The sequence below is a fragment of the Alligator mississippiensis genome, chromosome 7 (genome assembly GCF_030867095.1).
Source record: "Alligator mississippiensis isolate rAllMis1 chromosome 7, rAllMis1, whole genome shotgun sequence".
NCBI classification, from domain to species: Eukaryota; Metazoa; Chordata; order Crocodylia; family Alligatoridae; genus Alligator; species Alligator mississippiensis.
Genome location: NC_081830.1, coordinates 29,144,087 through 29,165,403, shown reverse-complemented (window position 1 = coordinate 29,165,403; position 21,317 = coordinate 29,144,087). Strand labels below are relative to the sequence as shown.

The following is a 21,317-nucleotide window of genomic DNA, read 5'->3' as shown; positions in this document are numbered from 1 at the left end:
TTGGAGCCAGAACGAGGTCAGTGGAAACATCAGTGGGATGTGCCATGGGGCCAGACAGCACATGGGCCAGGCAGGACGAAGGGACCTGCTGGAGGCTGGACAAAGTCCTTCCACTGCCTGGAGCCTGCTTCTGGGCTGCAATGTGGCTCCTCTCTATTGCCACTGCTGCCCCACTGGGTGGTTTGGGGGGGGGGGGGGGGGGGGCACTGGTGACAGTGGTGGAGCAGAGTCACAGGGCTCTGCATGGCTGCAGCAAGAAAGGCTTGGCAGTGGCAAGGGGGAGGCAGGTGCTTTTCCCTTTGCCCAGCAGCAGCTTCTGCCTGGCCACCACCGCTGCTCATCATGGGCAGGCTGTTCCAGAGTCTGGGGTGGCCAGGGTCAAAGCTGTGCACTTAGGTCCCAGATGGTTCAGAGCGGGTCTGAATACATAAAATTTAGCTGAAAAGTTCTGCCTTTCAAGGCCTTGACTATTCTCTCATCTCCTTTCTATTGCTTCAATGTCCCTTCCCCTGATTTCCACTCTCCCCTTTAGAGAACTGAGCTAGATATCTCTCAGCTGCTACTAGCCATTTTATTACCCAGCTTATTCAATGAATATTACAATTTGGATGAAAGAGTCGTATGCATAAACACCAGACTACATGTGAACACATCACAGTCTACTTCCCAATCTGCAAAAACCACCTCATGTTTCTTAGGTCCGATCCCTTAGTTCTCTGGTCGCTTGCTTAATCAATCATCAACAGAGACTGATCCTACTTCTGTTGAAGTCAACAGTGACCATCCCATCGGCTTCAATGGCATGGGATGACTTTTTTAAACACCTTCCCACTGTATTTCATTAACCTTTCTAGTAACTATATATGCAAAACATTTCATTACCATGTTTTCCTGCATATAAAACACTTCCTGTTTTTGGAAGGCCCCAAGAAGTAAAGAAAAAACTTATCCTGGAACATGGTTAAGTACTAGAAGTCTGGTGTCTTTTGGACTGGGAGATGTGGGCTAAGGGCTGAACAGCGGGACCCGATCCAGCCCTCTGTACAGGACCCCATTTGCTATTCTGCGCTGGGGCCTGATCTGACACATTGAGCTGGTGCAACATACCAGGTCTGACACTGCACACTGGCTCTGGGACCACATACTAGGTTACACCAATCTCATGCAGCATCTCAATCCAGTGCATAGCTAGGGAGAGGGACTTCTCATGGATCCAGGAATTTGATGGTGGGGAGGTAGAAAAAGTAGCAGAGGCAGTGTTAATTGCTGTGGCTCCCAGGGCCATGGCAAATTATACTACTACTGCTCCATCCACACTGTGCCCCACACTGCCCACCAAATTTCTGAACCCATGGGAAGTCTTTTTTTTTTTTTTTTGCACATAATGCATAACCCAATCTTCCCCATTTGGTTTGGGGAGAAAGGCACTGGTTATACATGATAAATTACAGTATTTTCTTTCTGTTTTCCCACTAGCATATATTAATTATGCCTACACCTCCTTGTCACTTTCTGTCCATTAGTTTAAAGTGCCATTTCATCTTGTCAGTAAGGTTCCTTGCCGAGAAAGACTGCTTGTCAATTAGATGAGAAGGCCACTGGCTCCTGAAAAGCCCCACTACCAAACCAGCTGATGTAACTTTCTTTTAAATGCAAAACATACTACATTCTTGTTTCCATTTTCCACAAACTCTACAGCATAATTATTTATATACTATACCTCATCAAATTCTTCAGTCATTTTTCTAATGATTTCTGCATTCTGCATGTTCCTGAACATTTCAATTCTTACAGTACCTGTGAAATAATGAAGGAACAATTATACTTAGCAGTGGGACACTTTACATCTGTATGTTAGTTACTCATAATATCAATCTTTTAAAGTTTCTCCACAGCTACACAATTTATAAATTGGTTTGAAAGCTTATACAGCAATAATGTTACCAAAAAACATTCTGAATAAGACATAATAGAACTGTGTGCCAGCAGAAGAACCGCAGACTGATCCAACATGAGTCAGAAGCACTTTCCCGTGTGGGGCATGAGATCCCATGATATACCAGTTTGGGGCTGCTCGTGGAAAGGTTAACAATTCCAAAACATTTTTTTTAAAGTGGATATAAGTCAGTTGTCCAGGGAACCATTATAGGATTGGTTGTTAGAAAATGCCGTATATTTCTACCAATACAACTGAGCCAATTTTATAGAGAACTCGCTGAAAAACAATAAATGCAAAAGAAAGCCACTTGACATTTTTGCAAATAGTTTTCAGAATAGAAAAACATTTCAATTTCTTTAGTAAAATCAGAGGAATAGTATCTTTTGATTTCGTATCCACTAATGTACTAAACATCCATCTTTTTTGAAGTAAACAAACCATTAAAACCAGCATGGTATAATACACAATGTTAACTATCTTGTTGATAAAGAATAAAATCAACATAAATAAATTAAATGGCTTAACATAACATTAATGCCTTCCAACCTAAGCAATCTTAAACTAGGTTATGAATAGTGTACAATGTAGTGTAGAGAAAAATTGCCTTCCACTCAAGTGGAGTGAGCTCTTGGGTATAATTCAGAATGTTTTTTGTGCTTTGCGCTACATAATTTTCTGAAAGGAAATAAAGGAAAATGCAAATTAAAACAACACCGGAAATTATAAGTAGCCAAATGTCTCACCCATGTTTCAATTTAGTTAATTACATTAGGGACAATACCCTTACTCTTGCAAATCTCCACTGGATCCCATGACTATAGTTTCATACCTCTGTGAAATTCAGAATTGAGGGATAGAAGCCTAATAACCAAACCAAACCAAAAAACACAATGCAATTCCATTTATAAACAGTTACATTTAAGAGCACATATCCGTAATTTACACATAATTTCAATATCCCTGTGATGCTTAATATATATACAAAGTATTGTACAGAAATTTTAAAACATGGAAACATGCTGGTAAGAGTCCCTAGCTGGATTTCCATATCTTAAAAACGTTTGTGTTTCTTTTTGTTTCAACTTAATGCTGGGCGCGTCTACACAAGACACTAAAAGTGCAGTAGACTAATTCTACTGTGCATTAACACGTCAGGTGAAAGCTAGACTAACACACCACTGTGAAAGACTAATTCAAGTGTGCTTTAGCATTACTTACAAGACACGTGTAAACGCTACTGTGCAATTGCACCGATTACCCTGCATAAAGTTATTACCTGTTATTACAGATACTAGATTTAATGTGCCATAATTACGATCCTATTAATGCACACGTAGATGTGCCTACTAGGTTTCTTGTATTTATAAAGCTTGCTCCCAAAATAATTACACTTCTCCTGTTTACATTTGTAATCCTGTTTTATTATGCCTGCTGTAATGGTAACTGTGTATTTTTTCTCTCCATTCCCTCATTAGCAGATGTGTTTAGAAGTTTGGGGGCTACTCACACCTGTTTCTACTGCTTGTAAGCCTGTTTTAGCCTTGGAGCTAGTACAGTGCAGGTAGATCAGGTATGTGTGTCTGCAGACCCTCCCTTCCAAAACTAATCAGTCTTTAAACACACAAGTGTTGCAAATGGAAAGTTACACAAAGGTCACCAAGGGAGCAGCACTCTCTGTGAGCTGTGCAGAGATCTGCAGTTGAGATGACCCTCAGTCCCAGGAGAGACAGTACATGAAAATCAGGAAAGGGCAAGAGTTACTCCCTGGAAGGCCTTGAGGGCTATCAACTTAACAGCAAAGTAGTTGGGAGCACAAGTTCCTGTACTGGGTTCAGGCAGAAACCTGATATTCATTACATCTCAAAGAGCAAAATTGTTTGAGCCTGCTGTTGAGTAGGTCAGCTAATGAAAGAGCTGAAGAGGACAGGTGGCAGTAGAGCAACAGCACAATGGTGGCAACCCCTTGGTGGTAAAGTGGCACACTCCAGCAACGATACCAAGCAGTAATCCCCAGCAGCGGGTGGGAGCAACTCCAGCGTGGACCTCCTTTCCTAGTAAATGCCACTTTGGCTGGTGTAGGTGGTCAAGCTCCTGGAGCAGGGCAGTCACCCCTAGTGGCAAGGAACAACAGGGTCCTTCCAGGGTGGGCCCTAGCTAGCACCTACCACTGTTGGCTGGCACAGATGGTCAAGCCCCGAGACAGGCAAGCCCTGTGTGAATCTCCCTTCCCAATTGACTGGGCTAGGAGGCAGCTGCTTGGGTTGGTTTAGATCTAAACCCTATTCTACTTGAATGTTGCTTGAGGGGGAAGTTTGTTCACTTTAGAATACAGAGTTAACATTTATTTTCCCAGGTTCCTAGGTGTGGGGCTCAAGCCAGATCTAAAAAGTTGGTTTTTAACCTCTAAATTTGAACCCATACTTCGTTACTGCCATCCAGTGCCTGCTGTAAGCATTATATATTATATATCTGAGATTCTTCATAGATAGTCTCAAACTTAACTCCACTATAACATAGCTGGTTGTCTCTTTTGGGGGAGGTGGGGTTGCATGAGGGGCTACGGACCCTAAAGAAAATGGTAGCAGAGATTACCAGACAGATAATACCAACTTGAAGTCTTTATATCTATTTAGTTATATTTTAACTTTTTCTCTCTTGATATACTGTAAAAAAAATTCTTGTGGCTTGGTTTTAAGCTTTTACAGAGAGAACACATTGGTCTCATCAACTTAGGCTTCAGCAGTCTCCAAAATTACACACCCGGTACCAAAAACTCAATTCAAAGGAATAGGGTTAGATGTTTATGCCCCCTACATGGGCATGGAGAGTTGTATGCCCTAGAAGAGCAATCCACCAAAACTCACATTCTGAGAAGAATCCTCCTGGAGCTAGCCAATAGGAAGCACTGGGTCCAGGGGGCTGTCTGAACTACCATCTCTCTGAAGCATGGCTGTCTGATTCTAAAAGCTGTATATCAGGAACTACCACCCACTGGGAATCCTGTAGTCTCTCAATAAAAAGTCCTAACTACCATGGCTGTGCGAAGCTTCGGTCCCTGCATTGATCTGATGGCCGAATCTCTGAATCCTAATCAAATCAGAGGACCCTTTAATTTCTCTGAATCGAATCAGAACCCTCTGAATCAATTCAGAGAGATTCAATGATTCGGACATAGACACAACTTTAAATGTTTTTTCTACATACCTCTAGGTACCAGGTGGCTAGTGAATGTTGCAATGCTGGGGCGCATTGAGTGTCCCGCAGAAGCATGGGGGGAGATCCCCAGTGTGCTCGGCAGCAGACTCAGAAGCGGACCAGAACCACTTTTGGCACACTTCCAGGTCTGCCAGGGAGTGCTCTGGGGGGCCCCCCAGCTCTCCCCCGGCTCGATGACTGGTGTCTCTTGGGTCTGGGGGAGCACCTGGGGTCCCCCCACAGCCGATCACCAAGCTGGGGGGGGGGGCACAGGCGCCCCCCCAGCAGACCCGAAAGTGGACCACAAGTACTTCCGGTCCACTTCCAGGTTTGCTGCCAAGCATGTGACGCCCCCCCGGGGGCGCTCCTGTGGGACGCTTCATCCTTCCCAGCATCACAACATTCACGAGCCACGCCTGGTACCTTGAGGTTTGTAGAAAAATACATTTAAAGTTGTGTCTGTGTCCGAATCGCTGATCAGGGACAGCGATCCAAATCAACAAATCGAATCACTGTCCTTGATTCGGGCCGAACCTGAATTGAATATGGCCCACTTCACACACCCCTACTAACTACCAAACTAAACAGTAGTTGGGGTAAGGCATCTTCCAACTCTCCTTTTGAAGTTAGACTACTTTGTAGCCAAGGACAGCAAATAGCGAACTGAATGTTCAGGTGGAAGAGGGGAATTGTGGTTTATGGCCCCTGCTCGTAGGACAATGCATTTTACGTTAGACAGCCATTGCATAAAACACAAAAAGAGAGGGACCAAGGACTGTGAACCCAGGAGTCCCCCTTTTCCACTGAGTGCCCTAACCACCATGATGCAGAATCAGGCTTCCTCTTGCTTGCTTTCCTTGTAGGTCTAGGAATCCTGCACACCTTGCTACACAGTTGTCAAGCTTCAACAAGAGGGTTGCAGGATGCCCTCACCCAGACTATTCTATAACTTGGTTGCTCAGGAACTCTACAGGAGGTGAGAGATGTGGGTTTGAATCCCCTCAAGCTGAGGAGAGCTAGAGCCAAGGTCTCGCTTCCTGGGAAAGTGCCATAATCACTGCACTCTTCTACAAAAGGTCAGAGCCAACACCACCACCACCTACTGTGTTTCTGAGTGCAAGGAACTATGGATGCTGTGCTTTCTGATGGGCTCCATGCCTTCAGTGTGCCCCTTTTGTTTTGAGCTCTTTTAGGGACTTTGACAGAGTTTAGACAGAAGCTAGGCTGAGCTGCTCTAACAGGACGGGTTTTGAGAAAAAGTGAAAGCCAAAGTTTATGTAACTTGGGATTCTTTCCCATACAAAACTGAAGTGCCAAACAAATTCAGGCCCCTAAGGAGTTTTATGGCCACTGATGTGAGGTATTCTGGGTCATGTGTTGTGACTCTACCTATCGACGGATGTAACCTGTAACTCCAAAAAGGAGAGGGGTTGCTGCAAGAGGTCCATGGATCCCTGTAGGAATACAAATCAGGCAAATTTCTGTAATTTCAACCCTAAATAAAAAAAGGCTGATGTTGCAATTATTTTGCTACACTTGTGTCCTACAGGAGCAGGTAGATATAATAGTCACTTCAGGACAGAAGTTATATCCATATAACATCTGTCTATAGCAGGAGTATCAAATATACAGCCTGAGGAACCATGTCATCCAACGCGCTGGTGTTTATATTTGGTGTTTAGCCAGTTTTAATTCTTATTTTCCAGATTTGTCAGTTTGTTTTGAAACAACCATGTCTTCTTCAATGTAACTTTCAGTAGCACCCATATTGTATCTAAGGATTTTACTTTGCTTTCTACCTTAGGGTCTTCTTTGATGAGCTTCTACATGTTACTGAAATCTCCCTTTCCAGCATTTAACATCATTGTGTTTTGGTTTTAGGTTCTTTTCCTCCCTCCCCCCTGCCATCCTTGCTGAACTTCACATAGAGTATTACTTAATGGATTAGCTACTTCTTCAATGACTGCTCACATGTAACTGAAAACTAAATAAAAAACACTCTTTTTATGTTTACTGTTCCATGATGCAAACATTTAAAGCTCTGACAGTTTTTCTTTTTTAAAGCTTTTCCCATTTACCATTTGGTGAGAGTATATGCAACGGGCTAAAATTCCACATTACTACCATTTTATTAGACTTCTATGAACTTTATGTCCTTTTCTTGAGTTGTAGGATGGTAATTCAGACCAACTATTATATTTACAATCTTACATGAAAGAACTGGTATCCATAAAAGTTCAACTGCATTGTTCTCAAAGAATTTTAACAAAACTTATTTTATAAAAACCTTTAGATAGTGCTGTCATGTGTGTGTGTGTCCCCTCCACAATTTTTCCTACTCTGTTTGTACTGCATAAGTAATGGCCAGAGATTATAGCATCACACTGATTTTTGTCACTCGACCACCTTTCAGTAATGCCTTTGTCTTTCATTGCCAGACACCAATACACAATCTTCTATACTGAAGCATACACCAAAAGTCTGTCTAGGTGCCTTGTCGTATTTGTTCCCTTTGCATCTTGTAGAAAAGCCAATAAATATTTGTTTACACTCACTGTATACATAGCTGTTTCTATTCTTGATAACCAAACCCTATCAGAGTCCCACAGCTGTACACAGCTTCCTCTGCAGCAAGTGACTCACTGGGTGAAGAACTGTCAACTCCTCGGTTAAAACCTGCATCTTATCCCTCTGTACTTCTGAATTTGCTTCTATCACTAGGTTGTCTTTTCCATCAGGAAGATCAGCTGAACTGTAGACTATGGTGTTTCTGAACACTGACAGTGTATCATAGTCATCTGAAGATGGCCTTGACTGTTATTAGTCACATTCACAGGTAGCCCCACTACTGAGAAACAGGAATTTTTAACCTTTTAAACTAACTCTATTTCCAGCACTGTGTCTTATATCTGACTGAACGTCTCTTGACGAACTACTCCTGAGAGAATATGTTGACTTCAGCCAAGCTAAGTACTCTAAACTGTCCCCCCTCTCCTAAACACTTTTGGCTAGAACAGTATTTACTTTTTTTTCCCTACCTTTCTTATGTGTTTGTTTGCTTTAGTCTTGCTCTTTGCATTTGAGGGAATTTAATAAAAAAAATCACAGTATTTTAACTGAACTACAAGCGTCCTGGTTACAAGGTACAGTATCTAATAGTGTCATGATAATAGATACTGCAGTGATGACCGGGGTGGATTTGATTTAAATCAAATTTAAATCATGATTTAAATCACTGGTCAGGAAACCTCAATTTAATCATTGTTTCCTACAAAAAGTGCATTCTTGTTGTTTGATATAACCTTTGTGCAAGGCTGCAGAAACAGGCTTCCAGATAGCCAGTAGGCCTGTGCGAAGCGGCAAGTATTCACTTTGGATTTGGATTCAGCTGATTCAGAGGGACAGTGATTCGATTTGGAGATTTGAACCACTGTCCCACTTTGATTCAGCTGAATTGGATCCAAAGATTCAGTGCTGCTTTGGAGATTCAGCCACAGACCAAACAGGCAGCAGTCCTCACCACAATGGACACACCTGCCTCCAGCCGGTAAGTGTCGTGGTGGGCGGGGGGGGGGGAAGAAGGAGCATCGGACAGATCAATGCCTCCACAGTGAGGGAGAGATTGGGGCTGGAACAAGTTGCTCAGCCGGGGGGGCGGGGGCACAGGACTCGGGGAAGGGGGCAAGGGGATGTGGGATGTGCGTACGGTAGCACTGGAAGCGGGGCCTATGCCCTGCTGCCACTTGCCCCCTTCTGCCCAGAGTGAGTTGCATCTGCATTGCTTCCCCCGCCCCACCCCCGCAAGCTGGGCAAGTGGCACCAGGGCATAGCTCCCAGGGCTGCCGTGCCTGCATCCCGCATCCCTCTGCCCCAGCTGGGCCAGTGACAGCAGGGCATAGTCTCTGTTCCCAGTGCTGCTGTGCCCACATCCCGCATCCCCCGTCCCCCTCTTCGAGTCCTGTGGTCCCAGCCCCAAACCCTCCCTTGCTGTGGGAGCATTGATTTGCTCCCCATCATGCCCCTTCTCTCCCTGCTCTGTCCACCACAACAGACTTATCAGCTGGAGGCAGCTGTGTCCAGCGTGACGAGGACTGCTGCCTATTTAGTCTATGGCCAAATCTCCAAAGTGGCACTGAATCTTTTCTGGAACGATTCAGAGGCTTCCGATTTGATCTGGACCTTTTAACTGGTCTCTCAATTCGATTCAGGTTCAGAGATTCAGCCACTGAATTGGGCTGAATCTCCTCTGAATCGAATCGGTTACCGAAGCTTTACACAGCCCTAATAGCCAGCATACGTTCTATATTTCTCTTTAGCCCAATGTTGAGAACTTTGGTTCTGACAGGTCCATCTATTTTGTCATGATTTTGTTCACAAGTTGTCATCAGATTAGGTCAGTTTTCAATCTATCGCACAAAACAATCTGCTACTGAGTTTCATCGCACGTCTTGTGGGAGAGTTAGTTTGGTTCCTCCTGCTTTCTTCAGAGCAGCTGCTGCAAAGTAGTTGTTATGAAAATATTTTGAAATTTCAATAAAATTGAAATGTTTCTCTTTTGTTTTTACTGCCCCTCTCTCCTTGCATTCATCTCCAGACTCCTCCTCCTTGCCCAGATCTACTCCACCCCCAACAATCTACTATTTCAAGTAAGTGTGCAACAATGTGTGAATGATGGATGCTGACAAATCCAAAAAATAAAAAAAATCACATTGCAGGGAGTAACTAGAAACATGCATATTATATAGGCTCCTTTCCAGATTTTGAATGAATTGTTTCTATTCAGGAAATAAACCTAGGCATTACCATGGCCAGTCCAATGCAAGCTTCTGCTAAGAGAAATTAAATAAATAAATAAATAAATAAATAATAGCAACAAGAACAATAATAGAGGCGCATGTAAGAAATAAGATGGCAAACAGTTAAAAAAAAAAGTTGAAGTGTCTTAGATTAAAAAATTGTGGAACCTCACTTAGATTATTATGTTCAGTTTTGACTAGCCCATCTCTGGGAGGATACAGTACTAATTACAGGGGGTCAGAGACAGGAGCCGAGAGCGATAGTGGCTATATTAAGAGTATTGCTGTCTATGTTAGAGATTCTGTCTTGCAACACAAGGGCAAGGGGACAGTCAAGAAAACTGCAATGTGAAAAATCCAAATCTGATGGAAGAAAACATATCTGCATGCAACCTATAATTAAGATGGTGAAAATAATTTCTACAAGACACTGTTAATACCAAAAGCTCAGCAGGATTTAAAAAGGGATTGGATATTTATGCGGATGACAAGAATATCTGGAATTACTATAAAAAAAATCTTTTTAAAAAGGACAAAAATCTTCTATAACTTTAAAAGAACTAAAGCCCACAAGCTTTGGGCATCAACCTTTTTTTTTTCTTCCCCCCCATGATTTGAACTTCTGACATGGAGTTCTATTCTACGGTGGCGTTATTGCCTAAATCAGTGGTTCTCAACTTTTTTGTACCAGGAACCATTTGTAAACACTGATGGCCAGTCCCAACCCAGTAAATAGTTTAGGTAGAAAACAGCCTCCTGGCCCTGCTGGTGCCCCTCACTCTTGACCCTGACTCCTAGAGATGTATGTGGGGCATGGGGGGGGGCCCTCAAGCAGCTCCTCGTAGGCTGGAACTGTGCCAGCCTGCAAGTGAAAACCTATGGCTTCCCATGTTTTTCTTCTTTAAAGGAGAATCCATTTTTAAGTTTGTTGATCCATTTTCAAAGTTTGCTTGCAACCTTTTCATATGTTCTTGTGACCGATTTTTGGGTCACAACCCATGGGTTGAGAAATGCTGGCCTAAATGCTTCCTGTCAGGTTTCTTCCTTTCCAGCAACTGGCAGTGGCCATTGTGGAAGGCACAGAAATACTGACATACAATGTACTTGCCTATACGAACCATTAGTCTTTTCTGCGGTTGCAGTCCTTCTGTTCCTGTCAAATGAAGCAACCTGCATATCAAATATCTGGCCACATAAATTCCAGACTATGCAGTACTCTGACTTTAGACACCCACTTCTTCATTTCCTAAATAGTGGTGTGCACTGAACTTCCCAGCTCTGTGGACTGGATGAACGCCACGGGGCCGGTCTGTGGGTCAGATCCAGCATGAGGTTGGCACGTGGGGCTGTGCGAGTAACGTATCAGGCTGCCAGCACCTGCAGCAGTTGTCTAGCTCCCACGGCTCCCCACAGGTCCAGAAATTTGGTGGCGGGAGAGTGGTGGCAGCATTAATTGCCACCACTCTGGAAACTGCAGCAATTAATCCAGCTGCTGCTCGCCCATCGCCAAATTTCCAGACCCATGGGGAGCCCCACAAGTTGGATGAATAGTCCTGTGGGTGAGATTAGTCCAGAGCGAACACCACTTCTGATAAAATACCACTATTCAAAACAAACAATTTATTAATAGCGAGTAAATAGTATCTCGAAGCCCAAATGGCAGTCAAGTATAGAAGTATGTAGCACCATTAAAAGTATTTGCCATCTTAATCAGACCTTGTGTCATGAGTCACAGGGAGCAAAACACCTTCACATAAGCGAAAAATCAACTTCACCCTTTCAACACCATCTATGCAAACACAGTAACTCCTAAGGAAAGCGGGTAGAGAAGATATGACTACAGATTAAAAAGCTGACAAAAATTTATCGATGTTTGTGGAAACCCTTGTTATGAAAGTATAAGCTGTATGAGAACTGACAATTAGACATAGAAAATGATATGCGCGTCCCTTTACATTAGCTGAAATTCAACGATACAGACCAGATGATTGTAAAACAGTCCTGGAAACCTGAATAACCAACCAACTAACCTAGCAAAAAAGGGTATACTAACTACAAAGCCTGAAAGGTGGTGCTCATCACTGCATATTTTTTTTTATCCTCGGTGTTTAATGTGGTTCCCATGTCTTTTTACCACATACATGTAGATCCTGCACTGAAGAGAGAATTATTAATCCCCATTGGCCTTCCTATGACGCTCATCATGGTAACATTTAAGTGTCTCAAAAACTTTCATAAATTCATCTGTATAACACCCCTTTCAAGTAGCATAATATCCCCACATGAGAACTGGGATACACTGTGGGTCTGATTTTTCAGTGCACTTTACAACAATTCAGCTGTAATTGTAAGTGGTTGGCACTTCTGGAACTCAGACCCAAAGCACTTGAAATTGGGTTTTTAAAAATAAATAAATAAATAAATAAATAAAAGAGGTACACAAAACTGTGGCTATCTGACAGAAAGCACTCTGTCCAAATTCGCTGATGATACCAAATTATAGGGTAAAATTAACACATCAGAGAGTAGGGAACAAATCCAGGCAGATCTGGACAGGCTGGAAAAGTGGGTGGAACAGAATAGAAGCAGTTTAACAAGGACAAATGCAAGGTGCTGCATCTAGGCAGGAGTCACCAGCACACTTACAGGCTGGGGGAGGACCTTCTCAGCTGTACAGCAGCGGAAAGGGATCTTGGAGTCACTGTTGACTTCAAGATGAACATGAGTCGTCAATGTGACGAAGTGATCAGTAAAGCCAACCGCACTTTATCATGCATTAGCAGGTGCATTACAAACAGGTCCAAGGAGGTGATATTCCCCTTTATGCGGCACTGGTCAGGCTGCAGTTGGAGTACTGCATCCAGTTTTGGGTGCCACACTTCAAGAGGGATGTGGACAACTTCAAGAGGGCTCAGAGGAGGGCCACTTGGTATGGTTGGGGACCTGTAGGCAAAGCCTTGCGAGGCGAGATTGAGGACCCTGGATCTCTTCAGCCTCCGCAAGAGAAGCTTGAAAGGGGATCTTGTGGCCGCTTACAAATTCATCAAGGGCAGGCATCAAGGAATAGGGGATGCTCTGCTTACCAGGGCACCCCTTGGAGTCACTAGGAACAACAGCCACAAACTGGCGGACAGCAGACTTAGGTTAGGCATCAAAAAGATCTTCACGGTAAGGGTTGCCAAAATCTGGAATCGGCTTCCAAGAGAAGTGTTGCTCTCCACTACCTTGGGGGTCTTTAAGAGGAAGCTACACAGGCACCTGGCTGGGGTCATCTGACTCCAGCGCGCTTTCCTGCCCAGGGCAGGGCGTCAAACTTGATTCATAGATTCATAGATGTTAGGGTCGGAAGGGACCTCAATAGATCATCGAGTCCGACCCCCTGCATAGGCAGGAAAGAGTGCTGGGTCTAGATGGCTCCAGCTAGATACTCATCTAACCTCCTCTTGAAGACCCCCAGGGTAGGGGAGAGCACCACCTCCCTTGGGAGCCCGTTCCAGACCTTGGCCACTCGAACTGTGAAGAAGTTCTTCCTGATGTCCAATCTAAATCTGCTCTCTGCTAGCTTGTGGCCATTGTTTCTTGTAACCCCCGGGGGCGCCTTGGTGAATAAATACTCACCAATTCCCTTCTGTGCCCCCGTGATGAACTTAAAGGCAGCCACAAGGTCGCCTCTCAACCTTCTCTTGCGGAGGCTGAAAAGGTCCAGTTTCTCTAGTCTCTCCTCGTAGGGCTTGGTCTGCAGGCCCTTGACCATACGATGATCTATTGAGGTCCCTTCCGACCCAAACATCTATGAACCTATGAAAAGCTTGGTGTCAATGACTTGCTCAGCATCACAAAGCAACTTTTGGCTTCAATCTACACCACGTTATACAGTTAGTTTGCTACTGACTTAAAGAAAAACAAGATCATGTATTGTGGAGGCATGAGCCAAGATGGCATTCACTTCTCTAGAATGAGTCAAGCATCTTCACCATACAACTATCCTCTCTTTTCTTGCAGCCCCCACCTCATTTACTACACATCATTCAGCTTTGTAATGAATGAAGCCGTGAACATAAAGGGCTCCTATACACGTGCAGGGAGGATGCTCCAATGTGCTGTAATTAGTATGCTGGAGTAGACTCAATTAATCAAGCCTGCTGAAGCATGGTGATTACCATGCTCCAGCAGACTCCACCATCACCATCATGTACCACCATCATGTACCAGCATCCCTGCACTGAAAAGTGGGGTGGGGGGACGGGACGGGATGAGACGAATGACAGGGGGCACTCCTACAGCATGTGTATAAATGCACAAAGACAACAGTCTCCTGCAGTACACATCTCTGATTCATTCCCTAAGTAGCACTACCCTATGAATTGAATAAAGTAGGAGGAATCCTCTGGAAAAATTATTATAGACTTGTTATTAAAACTGTATCATAATATATAAACAAACAAAGGGGCTTGGAATAGAGGATGCAGGAACAACCTTCATTTCCTAATTTTGAGTACTTAATTTTCATGTTTAACATCTTTAATTAATTTTTTCCATAATTTCCTTGATTTTTTTTAAAGAAAGAAACAGCAGAAATTGCATCAGATGAAACCATATGGACCTCAGCATGAGTTAATCAGCAGTCTTAGCATCTTTGGACACTTTACACAGACCCTTCATCACTTGAGTTAATAGAGCAACTACTGTCTGTCATATGGTATCCCCAACATGAACCAGCTAGAGCTGGTATAATAATATACACATACGTATGACAGCAAGCATGTCCATGCATACACAGCACAAACAGTATTATTAGAGCATTTAGGTCCCAGATTCCAACTTCTGCTCAATAGGCGCAAACTGTTGTTTTCACATATAAATTGGCCATGTCTTCATAGGGATAGCAAAAGGCACTTCCCACAATCTTTCAAGTCTGTACAAGTAAGTTGTATGAACTTTTCAACCTGGGCAAACATTTTTCCACAAGGGTCTTTATAGTGAACTCTTTTTGCTGATTCTTACAAAAAAGCCGCAAGTCTGAAACAGGCACTGAACATGGAAATCTCAGGCTCACTTTTAGAATTTGGCAGCTTGGCAAAGTTTTGAGCAACTGAAAACAGGGTCTCGTAATGGGAAGTCCACCAGAAGGCAGGGCAGGGTGCTATTTTAGAGACTAACTAGTTCAGAGAGGCATAATCTTTCATAGGCAACAGTTAATTTCTCAGGTGCCACTTTGTCCTGCCTTTTGCTAGACTTCAGACTAACACGGATAACCACACCTCTATCTAGAGGAAGGCAGTTACCAGTTAGCTATGTCAGAAGTCAGGCAGATGGCAGGGCAGGTTGGTACCTTATGCCATATCCAGACATATGTGAATGTTTGGTTCCCTGGGGACAACTAGCAGCAGCACACATTGTGCCACGTGAGCTCCGGTGCGTGGCAAGTTGGCCAGGTGGGGTAGGGAAGGCTGGAGCCAGCCCAGGGCTGCCTGGCCTGGGTTTCTGGAGGCCTCCCAGTGCTACAGTCATGTTGCTCCTGCCATGCAGAGCCTGGCTGGCAGCAGAGTAAGGGTCCCGCCGGCCAGGCTCCTGCTTTGGGCGGCACACGTTGCCACTGCACGCACCCCTGCACCTCTTTTTTTCTAGTGGGTTTTAAAAAAAACCCAAAAACAACCCTCCATGCCGCTCCCTTGCAGTGGAGACCAACGGAAGGTGCAGTATGTGGCACCACAGATTTGTTTGTAGCGTTTTCTAGATGTGGCCTTGGAGTCCAACTTGCCCTGCTTTCTGCATCTCGCTACTTATGGAAGGCACGGCATTCAGCTTAATGGAAAGTTAGACATTGTAATTATATTACACGTTACTAGTGGCATCTCTAATATTCAGGAAGGATCCAACAATAAACTATGAAGTACTAATCAGCCCTTTGGCTTTTGAGGAAGAAAAGCGCATTTTGAAGAATCAGGAATTAAAATATCTAGTTCTTGTTATCCCTGATAGACAGAGACTCTGGGGGACAGCTTCAATGAGAAGTAAATTACCCTTGAAATGAGCAATTTTGTATTAAATGGGAAGGACAGCTCAGGGTTTGTTACACTTTATCCAGCCATTTGTTTCTTCTACAGCTAAGAAGCATATTTACTGAATCACTGTAGTTGTCAAGCAACATATTCATTTAAGTAAGTGTTATACTTAGGAAGAGATTTCTTCCAAAATGTCCCTAATAAATCTACAGCACCTGTCACAATGATTTGGTTACAGCTGAAAGAACAGCCAACAGAACTACAGAGATGAATATATGTACCATTGGTACCTGTTAACCTACTCACAAGGAGAATGAGCACCTTACAGTGGCACCTATATTTTGTCAAGGAGTATTCCTAAAACTGAAACACTGAAAATTGACTCAGGAATTAAGCACAAGATAAAAAAGGAAAAAAAAATCTAGTAAGATCACTGAAATGATAAACTTCTCACAGACTTTGAGGAAAGTTTCATTTCAGGTGCTCCTTTTATTTAGAAAGGCATTTAATTTAGGAAATCTGGATGACAAATCCTTCTTCTGAGCAAGACAAAGAGCACACTGTACAAGAAAGAGACTACTCCAATTTCTTAACCTGCAGAAAAAGTGTGCCACTGGAATTTAAAGGTCTTCCTGGGAAACAAGATTTAATTGCATTTCCATAGTATAAAGATGGCAACTATTCCTATCCATGCCATGTCACTTAAAAGGCCCTGAGATGCAAACAGAAGTGATGCGTGTTCACTCAGCAACTCTTTCCTAAGGATCGTTGTTGCCCAGTCCCCAATAGCTGTGGATGACATGCTGCAGTGCAAGTAGTTGAGTCAAGCATAGTGGGTGTGCAGTAAGTGTCTATACAGGCCTGTGTGTGATTAAAGCACAACACTGTCAGCACAAATCAAAGTGAGCCAGTCTGCTAATGTTGACAATGACACAGCCATTACACATTGTGTGCTTTTCCTGGCCAATGCTGCACTGCTGCCTTTTTAAGGCCAACAGCTCAAAAGAGTTAGTACCAGTAAGTTTCACCCAGTTAAGTTCACCTTTAGGATGTCCTGAACATGCTTTCACAGGCAACTTCCTCTTTAGTCTAGTTCATCATATAGGAGCTACTTGGGCATTTATGCATCAACCAAGTCACACATCCCAACAATTGTAGCTGAATTGTCATTATTGTCTTGACAGACATGCAGTTAGTATGCTGCAGGACTTCATTATTGGTCCAGCATTTCCTGTCATCTCACTTGAAGTGGGGTACAAAAGTGCCTTTGGTGGAAATTCTCTAGTTTGATGTTATACAGAAGAGATACCTTTTAGGTCTCACACTTGCACAGCAGTGCAGTTAAAACAGAACCTTTGTACATCTCTAGTATAACAGAGATGGTGATCCCATGCTGTTGCCATATTAAGCCTGTCGAAAGTCATGCTAAATTTTCTTGACCTTCCTGTCAATAGGGGTACAATTATTCAAAATACTTCTGAATGAACCACTGGATGTCCAGTTCTGCTGATGGATGTGGAAGGGGCACTATACCCTCTTCCAGAGACCAGATGACACACAACCTTGGTTTTCCTCAAACAGTTTGGTTAGCCCAGAATTTGGAAACCAAATAACAGTAGAGTAGAAAACATGACATCTTCATAGTTATGTCACAACTCAAGGGTGTAATTTTTTGTTTGTGTGCGCTTCGGCACTGCTAAATTATTTCCCGCCACTCGGAGCTTTCTTTGCAGGGTGCATTTCTGAGCTGCAGAAAGGAGGTGCACGTTGCAAGAAGTTCCCGCCATTTGTATTCAAATTTGTGCCCCACTATTGGTCAGTTCTAAATTATTCCTACGTGGCGGCTAGCGATTGGCTTGCTAGCTGTATAAGAGGCTTGAGTGGTTTCCGCCTAAGTTGGAGAACTCCACAAACATCAGTAGGAGGAGACTTCACGTCTCGTGAAGATCTCTAAGCGCTGCGGAGCCTATCGGACCCAGCGTGTATTTCAAGAAGGCTATAGGGGTCTGATCAGCCTCTAGCCTCTCCCCGTCGCCGAACGATCCCTCGATGTACCCTTCCCTGCGCGCACAAGTTCCACGGAGCCTAGCAAACTTCGTGTGAGTGAATCCAGAGCTCTGTCCGAGTCCTTAAACTGGGACTTAAGCGAAGTTTTCCTGGAAGTTTTCCAGCCTGCACTGCGACCATCTACAGTGTAAGTAAACAATCTTAAATCAACCATTAAGCATCCATGCCTAATTCTAGCGTGCCGCCTGCCTTCCCCGACCCGGTGTGTCTGGGCTGCTGGCCACAGCCCGCCACACGAAAAAAAGGGCCTTGGACCACTCCCGGCCCGCACAAGTTACATAGACGGAGACAAGGATAGATATTAGAGCAATGAAACAAATCTTGTAAGTTATGTCCATCCAAAAATACAGTGGATAAATTTAGGAATGTTAACTCATGGTCCACATGTGTATTCAACCAAATGTGCACATAGAAAACATAGGAACTACATCATACATGTAGTGTAGGCAACTAGCTGGTAAGAGGAACAAGACAACTAAGTTGGTGATTCTCAACAAGGGTGTTGGGGCATCTGGGATGTCGCAAAACCTTTTGAGGGATGCTGTAAGGTGTGAAGAGATAAGTGCAGTTTCAGACTTGTGCCTGACTTGCCAATGCTCTGCCCTCACTACCCAGCCCCTCTGCCAGAAGGTAAGCACTGTAATAAATTTGTGTTTGAAATGGTCAATTCACAAAAATTATTGAGGGGTGCCTCAAGTCAAATGAGGTATGCCTCGAGTCAAACAAGGGGGGGGCCTCAAGTCTCACGAGTTTGAGACCCACTGGTCTAAATAAATATCATATAGCAGGAAATTCAATTCCCCTGAGTCGTGAAGTCTGGAGAATGTCAACAGCAGGCACGAGATAGTGAGTTAATATACCAAAACCCCTCCTGAATATCTGCAAGTTTATCACAACAGTATCTTTCAATGAAAAAATATGTTTTGCCATAGCTGACCAACTTGTGTGTATGCGCGCCAGGCACAAAACAATGACCCCTTAAGAAAAAAGGCGAGACAATTTTAAAAAGCAAACAAAAACACCAGAGAACACGGAATGGATTTTAATCATCCTATTAAAATTTTTGTGCATGGCTTGCCATCACAGGACAATACACAGGAATGCTTTGCAGAGTTGTGATAAACTAGCATTTGTTTTTAGAGGCAGGTTGAATGAAACACCATCCTGAAGTGCATGCACCATGCATACAGTCAGTCAGACCTTACAGATAGATAAAAGGCATCATTGTAACAATCCACAAACATCATAAAAAATAGGCATTACATTTAATTTGCTATGCTACATCATTTATAGACTACTGTAAATTCCTTGCCTTTAAAATAGATTTTTCCAAAGGTATGTGAAAGAACTAATGAACATTATTATTGCTCCTGAACAGAACCGTCTCAAATTAAGATCCCAGACTACCAAAATCACATTTAAAATCTGGGCAGATTCTTTTAGAAAGGTCACTGATCAAAGGTTTTCTTATTTGTTACTATCAACAAGGATGCTAGTGAGATGAAAATATGTGGTTTTTATCCAGAAAGATTTAAAGAAAGAAAAGCATGAATGGCACTTTGCTTCCAGTTTGAGAACTGGATACTGCCAAGCTGTCCTTCAAAATATGATCACATTTTCCACAATAATTATACAAGAATTATTCATGTTATTTCCATTACCTTGAAGTAATTAAAGATTTTTAAATAAAATGCAGTGCCAGAGACTACATTATTGTATGTTTTAATTTTTTAATTGCATTCCACAAATGGAAACACTGGTATGATACAAAACAAAACAAGCAAAAATGAGAGTTTGGAAGTACATGCACAGAACCAAATCATTATACAATTTTGTCTTAGCTCAGAAGAAATTCTGCAACCAATTCATCTAACACTAAAATACTGTTCTCACTTATTTAGCCAGGCTGCTTCCCATATTGCTGAAGACTTCCAATATGTCCTGCCTCCCCTCTGCTTCATGCCTACCTCATCCTTATCTATATTCATACAATTATTTTAATGATTCCTTGGTCTGAATATTGTTAATGTAACTCGTGCAAGATTTCAGCATCAGCTATTAACAGACCAAGAAGTAAAAGCAATGGAACCTCAGAAAGTATACCTACTATTAAACTTTAATTGTGCCTCCTTCATAGCCTAGTGCTGTTGAATGCCTGAGCAGGTGCATCAGACTGGCAAAACCATTCTTGTTTGTTCTGTTCCCTGCTAAGAGGCACTGCTAACAGTTTAATAAACTCATTTTTATACAGCTTAAGGCTATATTTATCTCACTTTTCTGGACAAAAAGTTAAAGACGGTTGAAGCAATTTCTTCTGATTGTAGAAGACAGTCTTCTACTCCAAAATTAAATTATTTCTGATTTTTTTTCTCTGTAGTCTTTCCTGGGTTTTTTTTCCTTGCCTTCAAGAAATGCATGCCCTTTTTTACTCAACCATCTCTTTTGCCTTAGCTGTGGGATTCTATTTATTGCATTAAGTCAAAGAGTATATCTACATGCTGTAAAGCCTACTTTGCAAGTATTAAATACAAATAAGAACCAAAATTTAATTTTAGTTTCTTCAAGTATCAAAATCTTTACTGTCAGATAGTAAGCTTTTTATTCCAACACCAGGTCCCAACTATAGATCATAGTTTTCTAGTGTCTTATCTATACACTGATCTATTAATTTAATCACTGGAAAAGGAAGGGAATGACATACTAGTAGGAAAGTCTGTAGTGTCAGCTTAGTAAATGGAACCATTTTCAAGTTCCACATCCATCACCCATTATCCATCATCATTCAAATTCCTTTGCACACTGTACATTCACTGTAAGAATGGAGAATGAAAAAAAAATCCTAAGAAAAGAAATTACAGAAAGATTTAAATAGAGACCCCACATTGATGTGACGGGTTCCTTGACTACGAAAGAATTTCTCTCTCAAAGAGACATCAACAATTCCCTTCCCTATTTTGAACTCAATCAGACCGGTCCTTTCTATTAGCTGTGCTTCAATCACGAGTGTTGCTGAAGATCTGATGAAGCTTGGTAGGGATGGGCAGGTTTGTTTCCTTCAGCTTCAGAGGAACTACAGAGTACTGGGCTTTTAGTTCTCCTTTCCTCAACTGAGCCAACTGTTTTCTTTTTTTTGTTTTATTTGAGGTTGCTGTCATTTTAGTAGCTCTGATAAGAAAAATAAAGAACGACTCTAGCACAGGTCTTCTTGAACTTTGACAAACATTAATAGTTTGTGTGGGAGCAAGTGAAGGGTATAGAGAACAAGAGCACTAATACCTGCAGTTTTCATAGAGTGCCAAAATACTATGGACATAC

The 21,317-nt window shown here is 42.7% G+C and overlaps 1 protein-coding gene across 2 annotated transcripts in view; it reads right to left on the bottom strand.

The window, feature by feature from the left end:
- The window catches only part of STAG1 (STAG1 cohesin complex component), a 304,994-nt gene that overhangs the window by 164,586 nt on the left and 119,091 nt on the right, over positions 1 to 21,317 (bottom strand). For both annotated transcript variants that reach the window (XM_059730741.1, XM_059730742.1), the window contains one exon: positions 1,721 to 1,797. In XM_059730741.1, the coding sequence (XP_059586724.1) occupies positions 1,721 to 1,797 (77 nt within the window). The remainder of the gene's footprint in view (positions 1 to 1,720; positions 1,798 to 21,317) is intronic.